General features: G+C 37.5%; 1 protein-coding gene across 5 annotated transcripts; it reads right to left on the bottom strand.

The window, feature by feature from the left end:
- Positions 1 to 27,988, bottom strand: LOC110463853 (spindle pole body component 110-like). Of its 5 annotated transcripts, XM_021518753.1 has the most exons (3): positions 27,900 to 27,988; positions 26,998 to 27,069; positions 1 to 4,376 (listed from the first exon to the last, which is right to left on the bottom strand). In XM_021518753.1, exon 3 carries the CDS (start codon positions 4,237 to 4,239, stop codon positions 166 to 168), a length of 4,074 nt encoding a protein of 1,357 aa, XP_021374428.1. In that variant the 5' UTR covers positions 4,240 to 4,376; positions 26,998 to 27,069; positions 27,900 to 27,988; the 3' UTR covers positions 1 to 165. The 5 variants fall into 5 exon arrangements, with proteins under 5 accessions (XP_021374428.1, XP_021374427.1, XP_021374426.1 ...); XM_021518752.1 differs by lacking the exons at positions 26,998 to 27,069; positions 27,900 to 27,988 and adding an exon at positions 18,397 to 18,962; XM_021518751.1 differs by lacking the exons at positions 26,998 to 27,069; positions 27,900 to 27,988 and adding an exon at positions 12,332 to 12,822.
- Positions 27,989 to 27,991: the final 3 nt, after the last annotated feature.

Genomic DNA, 27,991 nt, shown 5'->3' with positions numbered 1-27,991 from the left:
GAAATACTTTAATAGTTATCTTATGTAACAAATAAAATCAACTTCTATTCATTCTCGCTCACACACTGTCTCTCTCATGCAGACTTCGAATATGATATGCCATACATATCTATCACAGTTTATCACAGAAATTTTGTCCTTTGGCAAGTAAATATAGAGGCAGACTCATCTGCGTTTTTTGGTAGCTTTCTGTAAGCGTGCCTTGTGAATCTGACTGTACCCCACGCTCCTGTACGTCAACTGTCCGGTGCTATTTGCGTATATTGACGGCAAGGTTGGAGTAGATGATTCTGTCGCCTTATCATCAACGTTCACTTCGACATCGTCTAAACTTCTTGCTTTCACGTTCTGAGTAGACAGATTTGAGGGGTTTTGAATCTGCATAGTTTTTGAGTTTTTTGCCTTTTTATTTTTGGTAGCGTTTTTGTTACTACCTTTGTCACTACGTTCAGTCTCTACGTACAAATCCCCGACCCAGCCTTCCAGCTGTTTCACTCGCGTGTCAGCGTCCGTCTGCCGTCTCTCGAGATAATTTATACGATGAGACATGTCATCAGAACCATTGCCCTTCCCTTCCAACATTTTTTTCAACACAACACTTTCCTCTATCAGTCTTTTATTGCTGGCTTCGATTTCATCAAATCTTTCCCTTTTCACCCTCCACTCACGTTCGTCTTTCTCCATCAGTTTCATTTTCACGCTCATCTTTTCCACACGCATGCTCATTTCAAATGCTCGTTCTTCCGTTGTATTTTTCTGTTCCAAATCATTGACCACTTGCGAATATTTATTGTACAGTGTTTTCAGTTCCAGTTTGAACTCCTTATTTTCCTTTTCTGTTGCCTTTGTCTTTTCTACAATTTCTTGATCAACTAACAGCGCTTCTATTTGTTCTTTCAGCTTTTTGATTTCCAAATCTTTACTCGATTCCATCGATAGCATCTTTTTGGTAAGTTTTTCGATGATTTCATTTTTTCTTTCCGTAAGATTTTCCAATTCCTTTCTTAATTTGTTCTCCTCTTTCTTTCTTTCGTCATTTATTTTGTCCATTTCAAGACTGTGTAGCTGCTTTGTTCTGGACAATTCTTTTTCCAATAGCTCACACTTTTTCCTTAACTCATCCAATTCATATTCCTTTTCTGCTAGTAATGTTATTTTCGATTTTTCTTCGTCTAGAGCGCGAGACATTGTCTCTTGCGATGATTTGAGTCCCTGCATTTCTGTTTTTATGTTTTGATTTGTTTTGACGGTTTCCACTAATTCCTCTTTGATCTGTTTCTTTTCTGTTTCTAATGCGTCCTTCTGAATTTTCACCTCCATAAGAGATTCCTGTACTTTTGACTCCCGCGTTTTGCTTTCGTGCAATTCTTTTTGCAACTTTTCTTTGTCGGATTTCAGCTCATGAACCATTACCATTGAGTCTGCAGATTCTAGAACCCGTTTTTCGTTTTCGTCTAGTTGTTTTTGTAATTTTTCCTTTTCTGATTTGAGTTCAACAATCTGTTCATCCCGTCTATCGCTCTCCTCTACTTTCTTCTCACTTACTTCCAGCTTTTGTTTTAGACTGGCTTTTTCCAATTTTATCTCTTCTAGCTCTTTCATTGCCTTTTCGGAAATTTCCACATTCTTTTGACTTTCCTCAAATTTTTTCTGTAGCTCTTCTTTTTCAGCCTTGACCTTTTGTACCTCGTCCTCTATCCTATCACCGTTGAGAGCATGCATCAGTTCGTCTAGTTCTATCTTCTTCTGTGACAAAGCCTCTGAAAGAGCTTTGTTTTCTGCTTCTAATTTTTTGGTGTTCCCTCCAGACCCACCGTTATTTTCCTCCTGAAGCTTTTTCTTTTCGCTTTTCAGCTTTTCATTTTCATTTTTTAGTCCCTCTACCTCAGTCTTTTCTGCCTTTTCAAGTTCGTGTATTTTTCTAACCTGCTCGAGGCATTCTGCTTTCAGTTTCATATTTTCCTCATTCAGGTTCTGATTGTCTGTTTGTAAGCTCACTACGTGTGATTTCAATTCCATTTTATCTCTTGCAGTTGTTGCTCCGTCTTTTGCAAATTCGGCGTCTTCCTTTGCAGCGTCTTTATATTTTTCTAATTCGTACTCAAGTTTCTTTTTGTCTGATCGCAATTTTTCAGATTCTTTCTTGTAACGTTCCTCTGCCTTCTTAAGAGCACTGATTTCCGCCCTCAGAGAAAACTCTGTGAGCTTTGCTTTCGATAACTCAGTATCTGATCTTTCTAGGTTTTCTTTCACATCCTTTGAACTACCAGCATTAGAACCAACTATGCTTTTCTCTCTTTTCCTTCCAGACGACTTCCTTTCCGAATCCTGAATTCTATTTCGTAAAAGAATGTTTTCATCGTCGAGTGTTTGATTTGCTGCTTTCAGTTCGTCGTTTCTTTCATACGACGTGTTTAGTTTGTCATCAAGACTTTTGTTTTCTTTCTTCAAAAGATTGATTTGTCGTTTTAGATCGTCCTTTTCGACGTCAATTACCACTGTATTTTGGCTTTGGTGACTCTCTTTCTTCCTGTTGTCCACTTCCAGCTGGTCCATAGTTGTCCGAATGGTCTTATTTTCTGTTCGTAGACCATCTACAGTCTTAACAAACTGATTCATTTCATTTTCAAGTTGCGTTATCCTCTTCTTGTACGTTACTTCTGCCTCGAGGAGAGTTTTTCTTTCTGCGTAAACAGAGTCATACGATTCCATCACTCTTTCCGAACCAAATTCCTGTTTACGGCCTGGTTCCATTTTTGATGAAGATTTCAAATCTTTCGTCTTTTGTGTGACTGGTTCAACAGGGTTTCCCTGTGATTTATGAGTATACGAATCAGACTTATCGTCTTCGTGTCTCGTTAATGCCGTACTTTGGGGTGGTTTGTTTACAACCCCGATTGATGCTACAAGAGGATCAAGGTTGTGGGTGTAGGATTCGTTGTCGGGTGGTTTACTTTCCTGTACTTTGTTATTATTGGTACCGTTATGTTCATTGTTTCTGGAAATTCGTTCCGGAGAAATGTTGTTTACAGTCTTTCTTTGGTGTAGGTTAGGGGATGCCACGTTTCTAACGTGTGTCATGGATGTATCCTCGCGTAAGTCTGAAGCTCTACTAAAACGCTTCTTCAATGGTGCCCCCTTTTGCGTTTTATTGAAATTATCATCAGATTCCTGTACAACTGGTTCTTTTTCTCGGTTGTTCACGTTTATGTTAGAAATATCGGTTGACTTTTCACTGTCGTAATCGTCAACATGCACAGTTTTAGTAGTAGGTCTTTTTGAAAGATCTTTAGATTGTTTATTACTACTCCTTTTCGGATCCTTTGTTTCACGTTTTGTCGATTTAACATCTGACGTCACGTTATTTTCAGAATTTGTTAGAGCTGTTGCTTGATGTCCAGTACTTTGTGGTGATCCGCTGAGACTCGGGGCTTCTATATGCCCAATTATCCGGATGTCACTTTGATCTGTATTTGGTGACGTGGTAACATTTCTATTTGTTTTACTTTTCCTGACAGATGTATTTTTTTCCACAGTATTAGAAGTATTTTTCTCTAAAGACACATTATTCCTTGACGTACGAGTTTTGTCTTGTGATACAGTCTCGTTCTTTAAGCTCGATGATTGACTGTCTTGTTCACTTGTCCTTTGAGCCGGTTCTTTTATCCTAGAATTGTTTTTAGCTGTAACATTGTCTTGTACCTTTTTGTTGACAATACCCTTATCGCCGTCCTTGACATAGGCGTTAGAGGATTTTACAAATTTTTGTCCCTCTTGTGTCTCGGTAACGTCACTTTTAACAACTTCGCTTTTAACGGGATGGTGTTGTTTAGATGATTTGTTCGAAGACGCTTTTAGCTGAATCGGCTTTTGTTCAGTGTTTGCGTCAGTTTCGTTACTACTTTGATGTCCGTTTTCCTGGTTCGTCTGTTCCCTGTCTTTGGATTTACCTATTGTCCCGCGAGGAGAAACTTTGTCCTTTTTGGACTCACTTTGATTGGAATCATCTGTCTTCACAGGCGGTTTCTCTGAAGCTTTTTTCCGCTTCTTCACTAATTCAACGGAGTCTCCTTTATATTCTACGTGAGATAAACCGACAGATTTGTCATCGATTACTGGAAGAAAAATCGAGCCCTTCTTTATAGCTCCACTTTTGGAGCGAAGGGTTTTGGACGAGTCGGTATCAAACGTTCCCTGGCGCACGATATGTGAGCTGCTTACTACAACAGATTGTTCCATCACATCCGCGTCCTAGACGCCATCTTGGACGCCATCTTCCCGGAGTTCTTTGCTGTTTTCTGACTACGCCATGTTGATTGTTGCTCGAAGAGTGGAAATGGACAGTTTAGGTTCCGATACAAGTCGGGATCGAGGTCCTGAAAATACACAAATAGAAGTGAGTTACTTAAGATGGATGGAAATGGGTGTTTTTATCATATAACAAGGTTGTGGCATCTTTGAACATTTCCGGAATGGTCTGATCGGTTAAATATGACGATCGGTTAAATATAAACATTTATACATTGTATATTGTAATTCAACAATGGAATACTTGTAGTACTTTTTCCCTATAACATGTTAGACACATTAATCATTTATGCTTGAAAGGAAGGCGTGCCTGGCAGACTGACAGTACACGGTGTCAAGGTACAACTATGGCAGAAGGAACACGTCCGCTAGCAACACGGTATCACACGCTTAATCGACTATAAATGCAGAGTCAAAGATTTTATGATGAAGTTCTTCATAAGGATGACAAATTTCAGCGTTGAGACATAACTATCATTCGGTAGGTACTGATAAATTCAATCTTTATTACATAACTTTGTATTAGAATTAAAAATTATTTGTAAGCTACTGAAAGAACTGTGAAGATGCTCTCAATACAGGCAATAGGTCCACAGCAAATACACATACAATTGTATGTTTGTATGGAGGGAATTCACACGTGGTGTTTGGTCTTGGCTGTTAGAGAGGTTTGTCAATATTTGGACATCAGATTGTACGCGAGTAAACAGCAGACCTTGTTATATATATCAAAAGTCAAGAATCCCGAAAGGTTCAATCAGCACTTCATATTAAAATACAACAAGTGTTCGTGACGTCGTTAAGAAGAATAAGACAAACATAGCTCGGTTAGTGTTTGACAAATGTGTTAAAAATACTACCTTAAGGTCGAAAATCTGACGAAACGTACACACTTAATATTCTAAGTTTCTGGTTAAAAACCCAATATTCTTTATATGTCCATATAAAATGAATTTGGGTGGAATATTGTAAACAATAAATGGCCATACATACCATCTGTTATTTATTCCATCCTGACCTATTTTGTATCAGTAAACCTATAATGATACACTAAATGATCCACCCACTCTATATCACACCGTTACCACATGTACAGCACATACACACTCCCACCTCAGGTAATTATAAACCTTCCACAAAAACACTCGACTGTTATCTTGAGATTTCCACGTTAAAACCCCATAGTGACAACACAATTATACTGACAATGTGGTCCCTAGCTGTGTACAGACATCAATTATTCACCTTGTTAATTGCACGGTTTGATCTCATTGTTGGTAAGAAATTGAAGTTATTGTTGGGGATTTACTTTATTGTGAAAAAACCTACAGTGAGGCAATGTTTTCCACAACTGAGGCGTGTCGATCAATACATGACTGATCTCTGTGTGACCAGAGTACTATATATAACCTAGGTACCATCTGTTAACTGTAGGTTTCCGATTTCATTTCAACTTGTATATACATATTGACTGGAATATCTCATTCCGACCTCATAATAGAATATCGTTATATGCATATCTCTATCTGTAATTAAATTTAGTAATATAAAAGTCTATCCTTCCTCTAAGACAACACTTAAGCTCATTTTGTTTCGTCCAATATAAGGCGGATACAGCACTAATTGATAATTATCAATATGAATAGTCTTCTAAATGTCGTCAGGTTTTGATTCTTTTTAAACATATATATTTTATTTGTGTCACATTTTACTCATATTTATAATAATGAAAAAAAGTCACAGACGAGGCTGTGTTGAAAAGGATTTTTAGCTTGACGAAAAAAATAAGAAAATATTATAAAATATTTTGTTCTTAAAAAACTCTTGAAAAACACGATAATCAGTATAAGTCAATAAAGTCAATAAATCTAAGTCAGGCTCCGTCAACGCAAAACACCTTTGTCAATTTTTTTATTTCAAATGAAAAAAAATAAAAAATGAAGTTAAAAAAACCTTACTAATTTATTTTTCATTTGAAATAAAATAATTGACAAAGGTGTTTTGCGTTGACGGAGCCTGACTTAGCTTTATTAGAGAGACCAGAAGAGCTCGGTATATGTCGCTACAGGTTGTATACAGCTGGGTATGACACCATTAAAGCCTGACTGGACCATCAGGACATTCACGTCGCAAGTTATGGATTTTACACGGTTAAATATGTTAACATTGAAAACAAAAACCTTTTTGTACTGGGCTTTAAACGCTAGGCCATGCACATATTGTATAGTGGGTCTTTTCATTATAAATAGGATTTTGGATACGGTAGTTATTGATTTTTTCCTGAGTGTAAGCTGAAATATGTGGACCTATAATTGCAACAATTACAAAATGATTCTGTCATATATCATTACGACGATTGATTAAAATAATTCGCTAGAAATATGCTTACTCCAAAATCAATCATGTCACGTATTGGAAAGGAACGTTAACAAGCACGATCGTCCCTACAACCCTGGCCCACTTTACAGGTATTGGGACACATGTGTCTGATCAGTTACTAGTTATTTGCCATGTTGAAACATCAATTACCTGGAGATGTTTTGTTTATATACTAATTGCAGGAAGGAGGAAAATACACCAATAGACCAATACAGGGTTTATTCGATGACTTATTTACAATGTCAAATTAACGTTGAACTATCTGTCAATTAAGCCGTGTATACCTTATGAATGACTTCTCAGTAATGTTTAATACTGGGTTTAATTGAACTCGTTCAAATCGGACTCAAAATGAACAAAGTCATTGTGAATAAATTATGTAACATCACAAGCCAAATACACACAAACCGTCGTGTGTCTCTTTAGTACTGACATGTTTTGTAAGCATATGAGTGCATGTTAATGGGATAATTAGTCCAAGCCTGTACCGCTTATGCATGTAATATGAAACTCTGAAACAGTGTTATGAGCCCACGTCATGCCGCAATGGACGAGTGTTCTGTTGTATAATATTAGTCGTATAAGCCTTCATGTTGCCAAAAAATACGGTGTTGTAGCATTATTTCAACTTGAGTTGGGGAAAGTTCCCACTAAACCTACCACGGGAAAGTGAAATAGCGTCATCACACGGGGACAGAAACAGATGCCAAAATCGAAACGCAAACACAAAACCTTATCACATGGTAAGATGTGTTTGAGAAAAACTTCTCCAATAACATCCTCATTCTGGTTAATATACGTCTATCATCCTGTGAATGATGGTTTTATAGCAGGTTTCCTTAATTAGGTAGTTAATATTTATGCATATGTGCAATATTCATTGACCAGGCAATCGCCATTGCTGCGTTTGACCGGTAACGTCATTTTACATAGCATCATCAGACAACTACTATTTCAACGCATTAAAAACAACCATTGTCTTACAAAATCTAAATACTTTTTTGCTTTTCCCCTTCCATTATATCGCTCATGTTAGATACGTATTCAGTCCATTATGAATAGTTTTCCTAATTACGTATTTATCACATAATCTTGAAATCTATAGTAAGTAGCAAACAGAAAATATTTAAAGTTGACCAAAACATGCTTGTATAATATATACTGCTATATCTGCGATCTGATTTGATAAGACAATAAACTGATAAATGTCAGACACATAGCTAATCAAACACCTATACATGTAGTCTTGTGATTTGACAGGACTATATGGGGTTACACATCTATCTGAACGTCACTGGTCTTGGAATCAAATTGGATCGAATGACACTAGGTTTCACAAGCCAGCGGACTTCAGTTAAGACTAGGCAATGCTGGGTTACCCCAGACATATATCCATGTCATTGGGTTACCCCAGACATATATCCATGTCAAAGTTCATGATCTTGTAATTGAATTGATTAAATAATGAGCATCTTATAGCGGATACAGCCATTCCGGATTGGTCGTAGCCAATCTCTGAACGGTACATTTTTGCAACCACCTCTTTGCTGTTCAGGATGCTACAATGTTTGTTTACATGACAAATGAAGTTCCCCCTCATGTACAACACAATCATTAGAGTTGGATAATCCATACTGGTCTTATGTGATAAAAAAACAAAAATGGGTACGTCATAAATGTTTACCCCTATTTTCTCTAGTTTTGTCATTCGATTGCATAACAGACTGTTCTTGGTTAAATCAGGTAGTATTATATATCAAAGCAAACTTACATTGGGCGTCGTTTAATTTATAATCTCATTTGCTAATGATCTGAGTTATATAACATATTCGGAATGGATAGGTATTATCAATATTTGAATAAGAGATATCACCAAAGTAAAACGTAAGTAAAGTATTAAAGTAAAACGGCGACCCATACAAACGTCCCTAGTCTTGTCATGGAGCAAGGCATTGCTCGGGCTATAATAGGTATAGTGTTACGTCTGTTTGAAAATGTAAAGGGAGAATTATTGAACGTTTTAGGGGGTTTAGACAACTCTTCAACACTTAATAATATAGCAGGCTTCTGAGGTCTAGAAATCGACCCTACGAATTTTTAATGCGTTTTATGGGACACTTGGTGGTTTGCCGATGTCACACTCAGTATAGAGGCTTCAGGTATATTTTCATTTATTATGTCAGCAACTATTCGGAAACAAACCACTCGTATGCTGTGGATGACCTCGAAGCTTAACCACCAAGTATTCTGAAAATATCGATAACATAACCAGTCAATGAGATTGGGGAGAAACTTCAGGAATTTGTAAGAAGAGGTGGTATGCATATGGAAAAGAAATTTAAATAACCAGAGTTACATGGGTTTTGTGAAGAAACGGAAAACACGTCTGCTTAAGGAAATATTTAACTTCAAGAACAAACTAGACATCTCCCAAAATATAGGCTTTCGAAAATCATGAAAATTCGGTGATCAGACAAAATATCAAACTACATCAAAGGACAGATGCTGCCAATATGATCGGTATCGTAATGAAGAGAAGATGGACATGGATTGGCCATATATTGAGGATGGGAAACATGTGAAAACACTGACATGTCGACCTGAAAGAAAAAGGAGAGTAAGATGACATGAAACAACATCGAGATGGAAAGTTCAGTTGAGAAAGAAAGAGGAAACATCGGATGGAGAGTTGGGGGTGGGGCGAGGACATGGTAAAAGACAGGATGACATGGGAAGTGGCGTCAGGGCTTTATGTACCAATTGGCACGATACGATGAGGATAGGGGAGATGGAGGTGATAGAATGTTGGTAAATAAAAGAAATATGGATCCAGCTATATCAATCAATGTTTTACCCTCTCCAGAAATGAATTATTTTAGAGAAAAACTAATGTGGGGACCGTTGGTCCATTTAAAGAGTTCGACAGCCTGTCACTCTTTCCTTTATATATTTGCCGGATGGTATTTTTACCGTGTGTTTATATAAACCCCTAAAACGTCTAACAACACTCTACACATCAGAACAAAACATACTGTGATTAGTGCTAGGGCTACACAAAACATACGTACTGTGATTAGTGCTCGTACTGTGATTAGTGCTAGGGCTAAACAAAACATACGTACTGTGATTAGTTCTAGGGCTACACAAAACATACGTACTGTTATTAGTGCTAGTGCTACACAAAACATACGTTCTGTGATTAGTGCCAGGGCTACACAAAACATACCTACTGTGATTAGTGCTAGGGCTACAGAAAACATACGTACTGTGATTAGTGCTCGGGCTACACAAAACATACATACTGTGATTAGTGCAAGGGCTACACAAAACATACGTACTGTGTTTAGTGCTAGGGCTACACAAAACATACATACTGTGATTAGTGCTACGGCTACACAAAACATACGTACTGTGGTTAGTGCTAGGGCTACACAAAACATACGTCCTGTGATTAGTGCTAGGGCTACACACATCAGAAGATTACAAAACATACGTACTGTGATTAGATAAACCCCTAAAACGTCTAACAACACTCTACACATCAGAACAAAACATTCTGTGATTAGTGCTAGGGCTACACATATACCTCATAAACACATCAGAAGATATCAAAACATACGTACTGTGATTAGTGCTCGTACTGTGATTAGTGCTACGGCTACACAAAACATACGTACTGTGGTTAGTGCTAGGGCTACACAAAACATAAGTACTGTGATTAGTGCTAGGGCTACAGAAAACATACGTACTGTGATTAGTGCTGGGGCTACACAAAACATACGTACTGTTATTAGTGCTAGGGCTACCCAAAACATACGTACTGTGATTAGTGCTCGTACTGTGATTAGTGCTAGGGCTAGACAAAACATACGTACTGTGATTAGTTCTAGGGCTACACAAAACATACGTACCGTGATTAGTGCTAGGGCTACACAAAAAATACATACTGTGATTAGTGCTAGGGCTACAGAAAACATACGTACTGTGATTAGTGCTGGGGCTACACAAAACATACGTACTGTTATTAGTGCTAGGGCTACACATATACCTCATAAACACATCAGAAGATATCAAAACATACGTACTGTGATTAGTGCTGGGGCTACACAAAACATACGTACTGTGTTTAGTGCTAGGGCTACACAAAACATACGTACCGTGATTAGTGCTAGGGCTACACAAATCATACGTTCTGTAATTAGTGCTAGGGCTACACAAAACACACGTACTGTGATTAGTGCTAGGGCTGCACAAAACATAGGTACTGTGATTAGTGCTAGGTCTACACAAAACATACGTTCTGTGATTAGTGCCAGGGCTACACAAAACATACCTACTGTGATTAGTGCTAGGGCTACACACATCAGAAGATTACAAAACATACGTACTGTGATTAGTTCTAGGGCTACACAAAACATACGTACCGTGATTAGTGCTAGGGCTACACAAACCATACGTACTGTGATTAGTGCTAGGGCTAAACAAAACATACGTACTGTGATTAGTGCTCGGGCTACACAAAACATACGTACTGTGTTTAGTGCTAGGGCTACACAAAACATACATACTGTGATTAGTGCAAGGGCTACACAAAACATACGTACTGTGTTTAGTGCTAGGGCTACACAAAACATAAGTACTGTGATTAGTGCTAGGGCTACGCAAAACATACGTCCTGTGATTAGTGCTAGGGCTACACACATCAGAAGATTACAAAACATACGTCCTGTGATTAGTGCTAGGGCTACACACATAAGAAGATTACAAAACATACGTACTGTGATTAGTTCTAGGGCTACACAAAACATACGTTCTGTGTTTAGTTCTAGGGCTACACAAAACATACGTACCGTGATTAGTGCTAGGGCTACACAAAGCATACGTACTGTGATTAGTGCTAGGGCTACACATATACCTGATAAGAGGATTCCTGTGTAGGGTGCATACATAGGTAGAAACGAATTCGTACCATATATCGACCAGATAGGTCGTTTTTTTTATCATATACTTGTTCATAAAATAATTCAATTCCCGTTAACAAATAAATTAGCTAGCTGAAGGCTACACTGACACAGCATACTGTAATACCTCCATTAGCTAGCTGAAGGCTACACTGACACAGCATACTGTAATACATCCATTAGCTAGCTGAAGACTACACTGACACAGCATGCTGTAATACCTCCATTAGCTAGCTGAGTGATTCACTGACAGTGCAGTAGCAATCCTACTGGTCACATTGACACAGCTATAGTATTCATGCAGCAGCATATTACATACCTTCTAATATACATTAATTTTGCAAATAATCCTGTTCCATGTCCAAATATTTACAATCACTTAAGTATGATGTCAGGTCTCAATAGCTGCCTTACGCGGAACAAACCGTTGGTAAACCACCAACAGAGGTTTCTTACTAAACCATCGGATTGTACAAGACATGTATAATTTACAATAAAATCTTTATTGACCCGAGAGACTGTTGTTATGGGTCGGCGATCAATATTTCAATAAAAATACTCTGATGGAATTTGCTGAGAAATCTAAATTATGTATATATTTAAATGGAATGTGAAATACTTGACTGACATTATATATCAATATCTAAGGGCGTACGTAGGTACACACGTTATAGAGTGATTACCTTGTCTCACACACGGGCAGGTAAACAGTCGGCAAGGTGACTGTTTACTGTGCGGATAACACTGTCCAACAGGCAGCCAAACGATACACAATTCGTCCCTTCAAAATACACAGTAAGGGTTCCTTACAAGGTTGATATTAAGGCAGTTCGATATAAACAAATACACAACAGGCAAATGCTAGTATTGATGATTTCTCTCCAGGTAAAATTTACACCCGACAGGTAGTCCCAGGTATACTCACACCATAACCTCGTAAATCACCGAGGCCCCTGACCTGTTATTATGGACTAATTAATCCTTATCCGAGTGTTCGTTGATTAAGTGGAAGTAAATCAAATCCAGAAATTTAATATTCCACACGCACGTGAATCCTGTGAACGTTCTAGATTGTTGTGGAGACCTAGCGCTCTTCTAACGCGTACACACGGATACCTGTACACACCTGTTTAACGGGTCACCGTTAAGATAATATGTGTGTATTACATGGAAACGGACCCATACATTTGGATTGGCAGGGACACAAAGGATGTCCACGACAGAAATGTTATGCTCTACAAATAATTCCTAAACTAAATCTGCCATACAATTCAAGTCCTTTTATGTCAATATGTTTAAGACGCTCCTGACGCCATGGAGTTAAATGGGGACAGCTAATGGTATAATAAATTAACCGTTTTAAATACCCGTTCTTGTCACATTTATATTTACAAAATGCACATGATTTATTTTTGTTAAAGATATTATATACAAAGAAAACATTAATGACCTGTACAAAAATTGAAACTAAATGGAACCATGTCAACACCTCAATAATCTCAATGGACTTATAGTCTTATGTATAGCGGCTTATATTGCAGTGTTTACCGTAATAAGGTCTACATCAATGTACAACAGGGCAATATATATATACCTAGTCAAATCAGTTGATACAGATGGGAATTTGGCTGCGAGATGACTTCAGCTATATGTAGAAGTAGGACCAATATCAGACAGAAAACAAGAAGTGTGCTTTTGGTATCAAATAATGGAATGTCACCATATACATTTTTTGCATAATACATATGTTGACGCTTCTTGTTGCCAAAACGTTTTGAATGTACATCTAGACATACACATCTAAACTGGTGCTACCACATTAATCATTTAACTTATAAACTGCTGCCATATTAATTAGAAAAACTCGGCCAAATGCAGTTAACATGCGGCAATGACGTAGTGTGTTTACCCTTATATAACGCTAATAAAAGACCACGCAGCAATAGAAAGGGGAACGTGCTTAACAGAACACCAGAAAAAGTCCATCACTAAATTTCAAAAACTGTTTAAAAAAACATGACTTTTAAATAAATCTATTCCTACACCAGGCAAAAAATATTTCAAGGAAAGCGATGTACTGCCTTTTCAGTATAAAGTGAAGTGCCCGATTAGTGACTAAATAAACAAATAATTACGTGATATATTTTAACGCATACAAGTTAAATGAAAAAACTATAATGATGCTATCGTAAAAACAAAATTATCCTTGCATACCAAGACTACATTCAGAGGATTTTAAAACGTCATTCAACTGCTTTGGTGCGTTAAGATTGGAATAGTCTTCTATTGGAATAAATATCATGCATTTTTCACTTCATTAAAAAACCCGCTAAAACCAAACTTAGATGAATAATTTCATACAAAAAGTATAATGCAAAATAAAACCTACACATATATCAATATTCAGAGATTGTGAAAAGTTGATTTTATGAGAAAGTTGAAAGAGATTGACGAACTAAGCTTTTATTTTATGTTTTAGCCGAAGTTGAACATTTTTAATGTTCTACATATGTTTCGGAACACTTTAAGTATGAATTTTAATGTTTTAACCTCAAGTACCATTGATGAGTATTAAGTTAACTATGGTGTAGTGAAATGTTTACTATTTTTGCTTTTTGTATCGTCAAAATGAATTTTTAAATGGTTGCCTCATTACTCCGTATTTATAGTGATTATTATACACACATTCTTGATTTCTTGATATGTCCATTACAAGTAATAGTTTAGTTTATAAACTTATGTACAGATTGTTACAATCGACCTATTATTAAATTGATACAAGATAATTATGCAAAGGTATTGTACATGAACTCTTTTTTCAAAACGTTCGTAAATGGGCGTCATATGTAAGATTAGCATATGCTATATATGTCATTTTCACTATTAAATATGAATAACTTCTGACATCTGAATAGCAACGAATTGTGTATCATTTTGTTGACAGCATTACAAAAGACTTCGGAATAGACCAAAAATAGCAAGATGCATCTTTTATTTTACTTTCAAAGTTTGCCCAGAATATGTCCGGCATACAATTTTGAAGCAACAGTGTCAATTAAAAAAATATACAGGTTAAAAACGTATGCATTTTCAATAAGATATCAGGTTCAATCATTTATCTATTATCAAGTATATAAGATTTGTTATTACAAAATGTAATCAAAATCGATTATGTCAGTTTTGGTGAAAAACGTATATTTCCTTACCTTGACAAACAATTGATGACGCTTTGGTTGTTGTGCCCTACACAAAGTGCACTTTTTTGACAAAATGAAAATATTTGCATGGCTTTGAGCTCTTAAAAAAACTAAATATTTTTTGTTATAAAAATAACTTTCTATGTAAACAACTCCCAATGTTTATGGTTTTAAGGCAGGCCTTATAAAGCTGCAGCATTATTATAACAAATGACGGAACTAAATAACCAACCTATTTTTAGTGGAGAGGTATTGCATCAATCATCAAAACAAGATGGAAGCTCCAGTTGTCTACCACATTTGTGATGGTAAGACATCCTCATCTGTATGTTTAGAATGTAATATCAGTATACACGCACGTACTTGTATCAAAATGTCTTACTAAAAACAGTCCAATATATGGTGCTGAACAGCCCGATTCGTTAACCGACCATCAAAGTTGAGCATATGGAAAGAGCTCCAAGAACTTTCAACAGTAAAACGACCTGCATTGTTTTAGGTAAATGTCGACACAAACAGAAGATGGAGGTAAAATGGCGCTTATTGCTTTCCAGTTTGAATATCTGTTTGATGTACAGGACGCATGTAATCAGTGTGATTTTTAAATTCCATATATGTACGGAAAGTTAGTATGCTGCTACCAAGGAAGCATCGTCCCATTTGTCACAAAGTTTAATGGTTAGATAGGAAGGCTTTTGTCATACATTAGGTGAATGCCAAACAATTCTCCAGTTAACCATCATAAGTAGAAAAGGAAATACTTCAATCAATGAATTAAAAATGTATAGGATCGCACAAGTGTCTGAGGTACAAAATCAGCTCCAGAAGCTTCATTGAAAAAGCGTTATACAATTACTGGCCTTCTACTGCCCATTGGAGTGTTAACGGACAGTTGAAATGTTATTCCGCCAATTTCAACATGGAGGTTGCTGACCAGCAGGCAGCATTATAGAGTCTTTATCGGTTCTCAACAGCACAACGATGAGTACCACAATAATAATCTTCTACGAGAATTCGTATCGGAGAAACATCACACAGAAGTTTTATTTGGAAACATATCGATGTATTCTATATGGTACCATCATCAGTATTACGTCCATAATCAATAGACAGAAAAGAGGATAAGGAGATCCGTACATAAACACCACACAATGGTGGACACCATATATCATTCATAACCGTTGCCAATCTCTGTCCAAGACGGGGGATCAAGGATGATTTCCATTATAAGGCTAGTACTTTCATGAACTGAGTTTTCCACCATGTTGGAGGTCAACGTTTGAGAGGATTACTGTCCAACAATGGTCTAAATCAATTGTGCACACATGACGCATGAGTCCACGGATAGGTTTTTATGTATTTGTATGTATTTTTATTATGGATTTCTTGAAATGCATTTAACCAGGTCCAGTATCCTGATATGGTAGAAACCTCTTTTCAACTAATTAGTCAAACTGTTTCTATAGAAAAAATAGAAACGGAGAGTAAATCCGACTTGATGGAGGAGGGATTGCTACAAATAGGATTATATATCGTTTCCATGGTTTAGGAATCTCCTCGGTTGGTCGTCGGGCGACACAAGACATTACAGTACTAAAACAAGAGGGAAGACCAGTGGTATACTTTATAAACTAACCTCCAAGATCTGATTGTCCTTGGATGGTATATAACGGTACTAGAAGATGATGCGGTTAATTACATTAGCTTATATCTTACTTATGCTGATGGAAAATCAGTGTAGTCACTTCTCACAGGTTTCATTGCAAAAACACAAGTTTGTTGACTTGAACTTTATTTTAAAAAGAATCTTAATACAAGGACTAAGCCAGAAAATGAACATTTGATCAGTTTTCACCGACATATAATTGTACCCTACCCAGTAATGGATCTTACCTCCATGTTGAATAGCATTGCTATGCAAAGCGTTTGGCAGCAGTGTTAACCTCTATACGTGATCTCCTAAATTATGTGTCACCAGACAAATTAGTGTTCTTTTTACTATGATATTAATAATCCACGTTTATAAAACTTAATGCTGTGGAATCACAATGATAGAGCGGCGTGTATATTTTATACATCCGGACATTTTACGATCATATTCACACATAGAATCCCATTTTCGTTATAAGTGATTCAATTTTGTTTTATAATATTTGGATTTGTTTAGCTAGATTAAAATATGAAATAATTAAATTTTAATCGTAGCAATGGATCGTTTTATAAACGATAAGAAGAAAGAGGTTTTGTCTGATGTCGTGCAAATTCAAATGTTCTTTTTTTTCAAAACACTAAATGCATTATGTTTGTGAATATCATTGTGAAATAATTTATTGAAATAATCCTGTGTATGTATTATAATATTTCAAAACTACCCATCATACCATGGCTTGTGGTTAAGGACTGGATTATCTGGCGATTACAGTGTAATCACGTCCCGGATTAAACCACACGACACTGGTGTTCGGTAATATAATCGTTATAATTCCACTACAATGGCTTATCCAGCAAACCTATTATAAACTGTACACGTGGTTCAACTGTACAAAACAAGGCTCTCCCTTAACGTATGTCTGCTGATTGTATAGAGGTGGTTAAAATCTCCCTTAACGTATGTCTGCTGATTGTATAGAGGTGGTTAAAATCTCCCTTAACGTATGTCTGCTGATTGTATAGAGGTGGTTAAAATCTCCCTTAACGTATGTCTGCTGATTGTATAGAGGTGGTTAAAATCTCCCTTAACGTATGTCTGCTGATTGTATAGAGGTGGTTAAAATCTCCCTTAACGTATGTCTGCTGATTGTATAGAGGTGGTTAAAATCTCCCTTAACGTATGTCTGCTGATTGTATAGAGGTGGTTAAAATCTCCCTTAACGTATGTCTGCTGATTGTATAGAGGTGGTTAAAATCTCCCTTAACGTATGTCTGCTGATTGTATAGAGGTGGTTAAAATCTCCCTTAACGTATGTCTGCTGATTGTATAGAGGTGGTTAAAATCAAACATTGAGTTGGTACTCCCCCCTCCCCCTATTACAACCTATTTTGCAAAACATTTTATTCAGAGATATTTCAATCACAACCAATTCTGTTAAACGTGAAAGGATTGTAGTTTTATACACGACAGATTGATTTTAATGCGCCGTAGCCTGTTCTGCAGTACGATTGTATTTACACCCCGACAAACACATCAGAACTAGCTCTAAACGACATGTATAGAGCTATCACCTGTGGTCTATTAATTATAAACTTATCTGATTGATTAGTTGTTCCTTAGGTCTCGAATCCCCTTTGTCGGTGTCTGCCACACCGTAACGTTCCATATTTCATCTATACTAGTTTCCTAAGATGTCAATACACGTTTAATCTAACCGGTAACATATCTAATGGTTCCTCGGCTAACAATTTTAAACTACAACAGGTAATGTACAAAACTAGATGAGCAAATACTGAGCCCCCCCCCCCCCCGATAAACGATCGTTTTCAGTTTAATTTTCATTTGAATATTGAATTAAATTGACAGGAAATATACATTTTCAAACGAGATAATACCATACCTCTTGTTTCATGGTTAAAGTTGTCCCGTTGGCAGTCTTTCTAAAACTAATTCCGAGACATTCCGTCCATCAGTGAAATGTAGCACACCTTTCCTCTCCAACAAATTTAATGTATCATTGAAGTGTCGATATCAGTGTAATACAGTATTGATACACACGTGGCCCAAATCAAACACGTCTTAATGCCTGAAACCATGATCCATTGTCGTCAGGTATTTGTGAAACAATCTCACCAGCTGTTATAAACAAGATATATTCACAATTATGGGAAATCCATAAGTCCTGCCATAGAACTAAAGTTTTCGTGTATAACTAGTCTTTTGGTCATCTATAAACAACCACACCTCTGGACACTGACTAGAGGGGAAACGTCCACGGTTGTTATGGCCTGGTATAGCACCGGTTGCCACTGTCGTATGACAGATAGGATTACTATTGATGTCAATTACACCCCATACACAATCGATTCAATGGTATAACACCCAGGGTAAGGTACAATGCTCAATTCCTCCCAAAATAGTCTCCTCTGGAGTGCTCCGAACTGATCCGAGGTCCTAACGGCTATATCCGAAAGCTGTGACTTCACTCCGGTTAAGTTGGAGGGTAACGAGTTAGGGATTAGTCGTGTTCTCCAAACCTTGTCAAACAAACAGGGATATAATCTGTACTCGGCTGTGATAAAGGGAAATTTAAACGGCGGTTTGTATAACGGAGGACCTGGATCAATCGTAGTGTTGTGTCGGGTTAGATACAGCATGGACAATCGCCTGTAGCCACAAGATGTTATGTCGCATGCTCGTTACTAGTGAAGGTGTACAATACCCTCAGACCATACCAACAGATCAACGCTACGATTATTTATAAATAGGCTGAATATCAGAATTGGAAGACATACTTCATAATTCAGCTGTAGATGTCTACCATAAACAACAGAGAACAAATATGAAGGGCTCCGTCTGTTAGACACGTCAATTTGTCATAGAATAGGAACTCAGAGGTCGTTGTGCAGTCACAAAGTAACAGTGTGGCTACTTTATGTAGCAAATAAAAATACCTAGATACCCTTAGATCGATAGATCCGTGTTTCATTTCTAAAAGAATAGATACATTCCCTTACAGCATTTATTTTTCTATGACGTCAACAAGTGCTACCGAGGTTCATGGAAGTATAAACGTGATATTATTGACTGTGTTGCACTGTCCTCTCATTAGCACTGTGCCAAGCGGTAAGAGTATATAGAAATTAACAAAACACGTCGAGAACGGATACTGGGGTGCTTTACAACCTCACCAATCTCGTCGTTTATAACAAAGGCAACTATTGGAAGGACACTAAATGTTAGCGAACATCTATCGCCACGCAGCATATCGACTACTTGTTTCTGTATAAAAATAAATAAATAAGAAAACGTTAATAGTTCGTGTGATGGTAAATACATAACAAAGAAAAAAAAACCCACAAAGATTCGAGTAGCTTCCTGGCTCTTTCACCCCTTCAGAGGGTTGTGCCAAGGCGATTGCTTCTTTTGTAAACAATTATGTTAACAGGTAAAAATGAAGTCACTTAAAAAATGTACATTATGGCGCCAAAATAAACAGTGCACTTTGATGTCAAAACTTTGGGAGCAACCTCTGAATACTTTACGATGTTGTTTAATGGATTACGTATAATTTTCATCGACAAAAATATCAATGCAAAGCTATAGTTTGAATAATGCACAACCGACCTAAAACGAGACATCATTATTGGCGTATTTTTCTGATTTTATCTGATATTAAATCAGAGAAGTGCTATGACCTTAGAAAGATAAAATACACGTATTTTTAGAATTCGTAAAAGGGTCATTGCCATGTACCAATTAAGTATTTTAAAAGTAATAAACATTGTACTTTTAGTTTATTTAACACAGCTGATATTATTTAAATCTGTTATTAAAACTCCAAATATCTATCGATCGGATACCTTAGAAATGTACTCATTGCTATTCAGCTTTAAATAGCTGTCTCCGTTTGAAATGTGTTTTCTATTTTTTTGTGAAGACCATTTCAAAGTTTGTTTGCATATATAATCAGCATTTAAACTTTGACACAAGTTATATTTTTCAATAATTTATTAGTAAGAACTATCAAAACTGCCATTACAGGATGTTAATTGTAATGATGTTATAGACATGCGACTTTACGGATGGTCAGTCATTAGACCCGTTATGGCAGTTCAGCTTGTATCCACATCTCTTGGACTCATGTCTTTATCTTTATTTTTTTCGAGGGACGTTGTCTTTAATTGACATATTGGGGATTTTATAAGACAAACTGCAGCGATATTCATATGATATCAAATGGAATGGTACAGACAATTACATTGACGTGTTAAATGTTAGTTGTTCTGGTATCATGCGATTTATGTCATATGACACGATCTATTTGCAGGTGAAATCATATGCGTATTACCTTATTGATTAGTGATGACGTCATAGTGACATTATACAACTCTTCACCATGGTGCCACCACACACTGCATCAGCAAGTATAAAAGATGTCATTCTTCCCAATACAATCACAAACATATATACGTACAGCATCATTTTCAATTCAAGAGAACTGTTTGAAAACAGTCCTTTTCCTGTATTAAACATTTGACCATTTTGATAGACAAGGAAGTCAGACGCAACTAAAGTAGATTATGCAACTAACAAATGTAGACAAAGTAACAAACGGGTATAGACCTGGTAACTACAACTGCTAACTGGGTAACTAACGGGTGTAGACAAGGTAACTAACGGGTGTAGACGGGGTACTAACGAGTGTAAACAAAGTATCTAACGAGTGAAGACAATGTAACTAACGGGTGTAAACGGGGTAACTAACGATGGTACACTGGGTAACTAACGATGGTACAATGGGCTACTAACGAATGTACACTGGGTAACTAACGAGTGTACACTTGGTAACTAACGAACGTACACTAGGTAACTAACAAATGTAGACAATGTATCTAACGAGTGAAGGCAAGGTATCTAACGAGTGTAGACGGGGTAACTAACGAGTGTTAACAATGTAACTAATGGGTGTAGGTGGGTTAACTAACGAGTGTAGACTAGTTATCTAACAAGTGTAGACAAGGTAACTAACGAGTGTAGAATAGTCATCTAACGAGTGTAGACGAGGTAACTAACGAGTGTAGACGGGGTAACTAACAAGTGTAGCCAAGGTAACGAACGGGTATAGACTTGGTAACTACAACTGCTAACTGGGTAACTTACGAGTGTAGACAAGGTAACTAACGAGTGTAGACAAGGTAACGAACGGGTATAGACTTGGTAACTACAACTGCTAACTGGGTAACTTACGAGTGTAGACAAGGTAACTAACGAGTGTAGACAAGGTAACGAACGGGTATAGACTTGGTAACTAACAATTGTAGACAAGGTAACGAACGGGTATAAACTTTGTAACTACAACTGCTAACTGGATAACTAACGAGTGTAGACGGGGTAACTTACGAGTGTAGACAAGGTAACTAACGAGTGTAGACAAGGTAACTAACAAGTGTAGACAATGTAATTAACGAGTGTAGACGGGGTAACTAACGAGTGTTAACAATGTAACGAATGGGCGTATATTGGGTAACTAACGAGCGTAGACGGGTAACTAATGAGTGTAGAATAATTATCTAACTAGTGCAGACAAGGTAACTAACGAGTGTAGACGGGGTAACTAACGAGTGTAGACAAGGTAATGAACGGGTATAGAATTGGTAACTACAACTGCTAACTGGGTAACTAACGAGTGTAGACAAGGATTACTAACGAATGAAGACAAGGTATCTAACGAGTGTAGACAAGGTAACTTACGAGTGTAGACGGGGTAACTAGCGAGTGTAGACAAGGTAACTAACGAGTGTACACTTGGTAACTAACGGACGTACACTGGGTAACTAACAAATGTAGACAATGTATCTAACGAGTGAAGACGGGGTAACTAACGAGTGTAGACAAGGTAATGAGCGGGTATAGAATTGGTAACTACAACTGCTAACTGGGTAACTAACGAGTGTAGACAAGGTAACTTACGAATGATGAAAAGGTAACTAACGAGTGTAGACAAATTAATTAACGAGTGTAGACTGGGTAACTAACGATTGTAGACAAGGTAATGAACGGGTATAGAATTGGTAACTACAACTGCTAACTGGGTAACTAACGAGTGTAGACAAGGTAACTAACGAATGAAGACAAGGTAGCTAACGAGTGTAGACAATGTAACTTACGAGTGAAGACAACGTAAGTAATGCGTGTAGAAAAGGTATCTAACGAGTGTACACTTGGTAACTAACGGACGTGTACTTGGTAACTAACAAATGTAGACAATGTATCTAACAAGTGAAGACGGGGTAACTAACAAGTGTAGACAAGGTAATGAACGGGTATAGAATTGGTAACTTCAACTGCTAATTGGGTAACTAACGAGTGTAGACAAGGTAACTAACGAATGAAGAAAAGGTAACTAACGAGTGTAGACAAGGTATCTAACCAGTGTACACTGGGTAACTAACGAGTATAGGCAAGTTAATTAACGAGTGTAGACTGGGTAACTAACGAGTGTAGACAAGGTAATGAACGGGTATAGAATTGGTACCTACAACTGCTAACTGGGTAACTAACGAGTGTAGACAAGGTAACAAACGAATGAAGACAAGGTAACTAACGAGTGTAGACAAGGTATCTAACGAGTGTAGACAAGGTAACTAACGAGTGTAGACGGAGTAACTAACGAGTGTAGACAAGGTAACTTACGAGTGAAGACAACGTAACTAATGCGTGTAGACAAGGTAACTAACGAGTGTACACTTGATAACTAACGGACGTACACTTGGTAACTAACAAATGTAGACAATGTATCTAACGAGTGGAGACGGGGTAACTAACGAGTGTAGACAAGGTAATGAGCGGGTATAGAATTGGTAACTTCAACTGCTAACTGGGCTACTAACGAGTGTAGACAAGGTAACTTACGAATGAAGAAAATGTAACTAACGAGTGTAGACAAGGTATCTTACCAGTGTACACTGGGTAGCTAACGAGTGAAGACAAGTTAATTAACGAGTGTAGACTGGGTAACTAACGAGTGTAGACAAGGTAACTTACGAATGAAGAAAAGGTAACTGACGAATGTAGACAAGGAAATGAACGGGTATACAATTGGTAACTTCAACTGCTAACTGAGTAACAAACGAATGTAGACAAGGTAACTAACGAATGAAGAAAAGGTAACTAACGAGTGTAGACAAGGTATCTAACCAGTGTACACTGGGTAACTAACGAGTGTAGGCAAGTTAATTAACGAGTGTAGACTGGGTAACTAACGAGTGTAGACAAGGTAACTTACGATTGAAGAAAAGGTAACTAACGAGTGTAGACAAGGTATCTAACCAGTGTACACTGGGTAACTAACGAGTGTAGACAAGTTAATTAACGAGTGTAGACTGGGTAACTAACGAGTGTAGACAAGGTAACTTACGAATGAAGAAAATGTAACTAACGAATATAGACAAGGAAATGAACGGGTATACAATTGGTAACTTCAACTGCTAACTGGGTAACAAACGAGTGTAGACAAGGTAACTAACGAATGAAGACAAGGTAACTAACGAGTGTAGACAAGGTATCTAACAAGTGTAGACAAGGTAGCTAACGAGTGTAGACGGGGAAACTAACAAGTGTAGACAAGGTAACTTACAAATGAAGACAAGGTAACTAATTAGTGAAGACAATGTAACTAACGAGTGTACACTTGGTAACTAACGAACGTGCACTGGGTAACTAACAAATGTAGACAATGTATCTTAACTAGTGAAGACGGGGTAACTAACGAGTGTAGACAAGGTAATGAACGGGTATAGAATTGTTAACTACAACTGCTAACTGGGTAACTAACGAGTGTAGACGAGGTAACTTACGAATGAAGAAAAAGGTATCTAGCGAGTGTAGACAAGGTATCTAACGAGTGTACACTGGGTAACTAACGAGTGTAGACAAGTTAATTTACGAGTGTAGTTTGGGTAACTAACGAGTGTAGACAAGGTAACTTACGAATGAAGAAAAGGTAACTAACGAGTTTAGACAAGGTAACTAACGAGTGTACACTGAGTAACTAACGAGTGTAGACAAGTTAATCAACGAGTGTAGACAAGGTAAATAATGAGTGTAGATGGGGTAACTAACGATTGTAGACAAGGTAACTAACGAGTTTAGACAAGGTAACTAACGAGTGTTAACATTGTAACTAATGGGTGTAGATTGGGTAACTAACGAGTGTAGACGGGGTAATTAACGTGTGTAGAATAGTTATCTAACGAGTGTAAACAAGGTAACTAACGAGTGTAGTCTTGGTTACTAACGAGTGTAGACGGGGTAACTAACGAGTGTAGACAAGATAACGAACGGGTATAGATTTGGTAACTAACGAGTGTTAACTGGGTAACTAACGATAGTAGAATAGTTATCTAACGAGTGTAGACAAGGTAACTTACGAGTGAAGACAAGGTAACTTACGAGTGTATATTGGGTAACTAACGAGCGTAGACAATGTAACTAACGAGGGTAGACAAGGTAGCTACGAATGTAGACAAAGTAACTAACGAGTGTAGACAAAGTAACTAACGAGTTTAGACAATGTAACTAACCGATGTAGACTGGGTAACTAATGAGTGCAAACTAGGTAACTAACTAATGTAGACAAGGTAACTAACGAATGTAGACAAAGTAACTAACGCGTGTAGACAAGGAAACTGACGAGTGTAGACAAAGTATCTAACGAGTGACGACAAGGTAGCTAACGAGTGTAGACGGAGTTTCTCTCGAGTGTAAACAAGGTAACTTATGAGTGTAAGCAAGGTTACTTACATGTGTAGACAAGTTAACTTACGAGTGTAGACAAGGTAACTAACGGGTGTAGACTAATAGAATATTTCACCCCCTTGGGGTGAGGCAGGGTTATCTCAATCCGAGGGGTAAGATTCTTAAGTTGTCAAACACGAGTGTTTGACAGCTTAAGAATCTTTCCCCGAGGCACTTCCTGCTCCCTGTCCGAGTTGGTTTAAGGCACTTCCGGTACCGGTATCTACGCTATCGAGCGCTGATCCGCACCATGTAACAAATCGGAAGCGGCCTGTCCAAAACCCGCAGCTAAAGATAGAAAGCCGTTTCCGAGAATGTCGAACTTCGCCAGAGATACATGGAGAAGGGAGTGCCCGACCTTTCCACAGAGGTAACCAAGGCCATTCAGAAAACTGCCACCGAGGTTCCCAAGAAGGGACAAAATTCCCTTTGGTGTCGTCGATCACGTGGCATATGGCAAGAACAGGACGATAGACAAAAGGGAGGAGTTTTTCGAACGTAACATCGATTTTCACTCGCCTGAAAAAAACCTAAAATGAAACTTAGATCGATTAGAATTAAGAATGTTTGACTTCGGCCAAATCGGTCAGTGTACGGAATCATCGAAACGTGGTGACAAAGGAAATGTTACTTTGACGGATTTGACAAAGATTGTTACGATTGTGGCTTGATACAAATGAGGCCTTTCAAAGGATATAACCAGAGCAGAACTCGATTGTCATCCTTAACTCCTCTGAAAGTGAAATTTCTTTCGTTAGCAAGTCTGTCACGTCCTTGGCGATTGTTCCTTGTTTCAATGATATTTTCTTTTGTATCATTCAAGTAGTTTCAGTAGTCAATGTGACTCAAAATCTAGAAAAAACACGAAACACATATTTACTTAGATATGATCTTGCCTTATCTAGAACGTCATGCACTTCTCGAATAGTGGGACGTTCACCTCGTTGATCTCGCCTCCTTTCAGCAGCGTTTTCCTGTACATTTCTTTTGTTTTAATCACAATGACACATGTTCTCTCAGGATTTCGAGGTGGTTTTGTCAGTGGTAACATAAGTGGTTGAACCTACATACCGTGTGGAGTGTTAATAAGTAGTGTATCTCTACCCATACCTGGAAATACCTCGAGATAAGTTTATATTCTGTTCGTTAGTTCAAAGAACTTATAATTAATAAAATATTACATAATTATCTCAATATTACCTAGGACTTTTGTTTATACTTTTTAGTGCTACATTGTGATCGTTCTGTCAAAAACTACCTTTTCATCAACAGTTAGTGACCTTTTTTCATGGAGTCAAGCTTTGTCAAAAGCTACCGTTTTGTCAGGGATTGACTTTTTTGTCAATAAGGACGGTCTTTTTTCCAAGGAAAGACATTTGGTCGAGGCATGACAGGTTTTTTTTCTGTAAAGGAGTCAAAGAGTGACTGTTTTGTCAACAGTCGCAGAGTGTGAGGTTAAAGGTGACCGTATTTTGTAAATGATTGATACTTTTATTCCAGGAGTGACCATTTTGTCAAAAGTACCCATTTTGTCAACAGTGATCGCGAGAGTTTCCACTTTGTTAAGGAGTGAACGTTTTGTTGAGAAGTTTTTGTCAACTGACTATTTTGTGAAGGAGTGACTGTTTTGTCGAGGACTCACTAGTAATTGTTTGCTTCCAAAACTTGATCGACAATTTTAATCAACTCGGATCGGACCTACCTGGTACATGTGTGGGAGGATGCGCATGCGTAGCAGGAGTTTATGGGACGGTCGGTTCGTACTGGTCCGACGCTGTGGACAAAGTATGTAGTACAATGTAGTAGGATATAGATTTAACGACTCATCTGAGATCAGAGCAATTCGCACCGTTATCGTTTAATTATTGAAATACTGAAATAACTGCACATTAAAATACAGGAAAAAAACACCAAGATACGCATTTAACAAATAAACGTAAGAGTTTCCGTGTAAGCGGTTATATTTTTATAAAACAGTTACATGGGCCTTTTCCGACAAAAAGACAACCCATGTAGATAACTCTGCTGACAATTCAACGGGAGGTAACTCAAAAGTTTAAAAGAAACAAATGTACTACATGATTGATCTATCCTGACAGGCTTTGTAGTAGTATATAACCAATATTACCAGTTCTATCACAGAACAACATAGTTCAGGCTTAAATGTGATAAAGACGTGTGTTTCATGGTGCAGGACCAAGGCATGTGAGAGTAAAATACTGACTTTCAATCCGAACAGTCTGAACACCAGTGAAGCAAAAGTTAGATGACTGGCGTCCGGATTAAACATGAAATATGGTTAGTCTGGACTCTTTTGAAACGGAAGTCATTTGACTGGCGTCCGGATTAATAATGGCATCTAATTTTTTCGGACTCTTTGCAACCAAAGGTCATATGACTGGCATTCACATTAAAATTCAAGTTCGGTAAGTCCGGACTCTTTTAGAACAAAAGGTTTACGTTCTGATTAAAAAGTAAAAAAATAAATCTGGTTAGTCTGGAGCATTTAGTTTGTTACCAGATGTATGGATTAACGAATCTTTACTGACCATGAGAATGAACAACGGTCAGGGAAACTTAAAAATCGTGTGTTTTAGATCTTACTGTGAAGGGTGCTTGCGTCGGGGTGGAGTGTGAGGAGGACCAGCACAGTAAGATGAACGCGAGACTTGCTATCCACGCCATGATGTCAGTGT

Source organism: Mizuhopecten yessoensis, unplaced genomic scaffold, assembly GCF_002113885.1.
Source record: "Mizuhopecten yessoensis strain PY_sf001 unplaced genomic scaffold, ASM211388v2 scaffold10937, whole genome shotgun sequence".
NCBI lineage: Eukaryota > Metazoa > Mollusca > Bivalvia > Pectinida > Pectinidae > Mizuhopecten > Mizuhopecten yessoensis.
The sequence above is the reverse complement of the archived record's forward strand: the minus strand, read 5'-3'. Positions and strand labels throughout refer to the sequence as shown.

Bases quoted from the DNA above. Each gene is read 5' to 3' on its own strand.
- LOC110463853 (XM_021518753.1), bottom strand. From the start codon at position 4,239: ATGGAACAATCTGTTGTAGTAAGCAGCTCACATATCGTGCGCCAGGGA.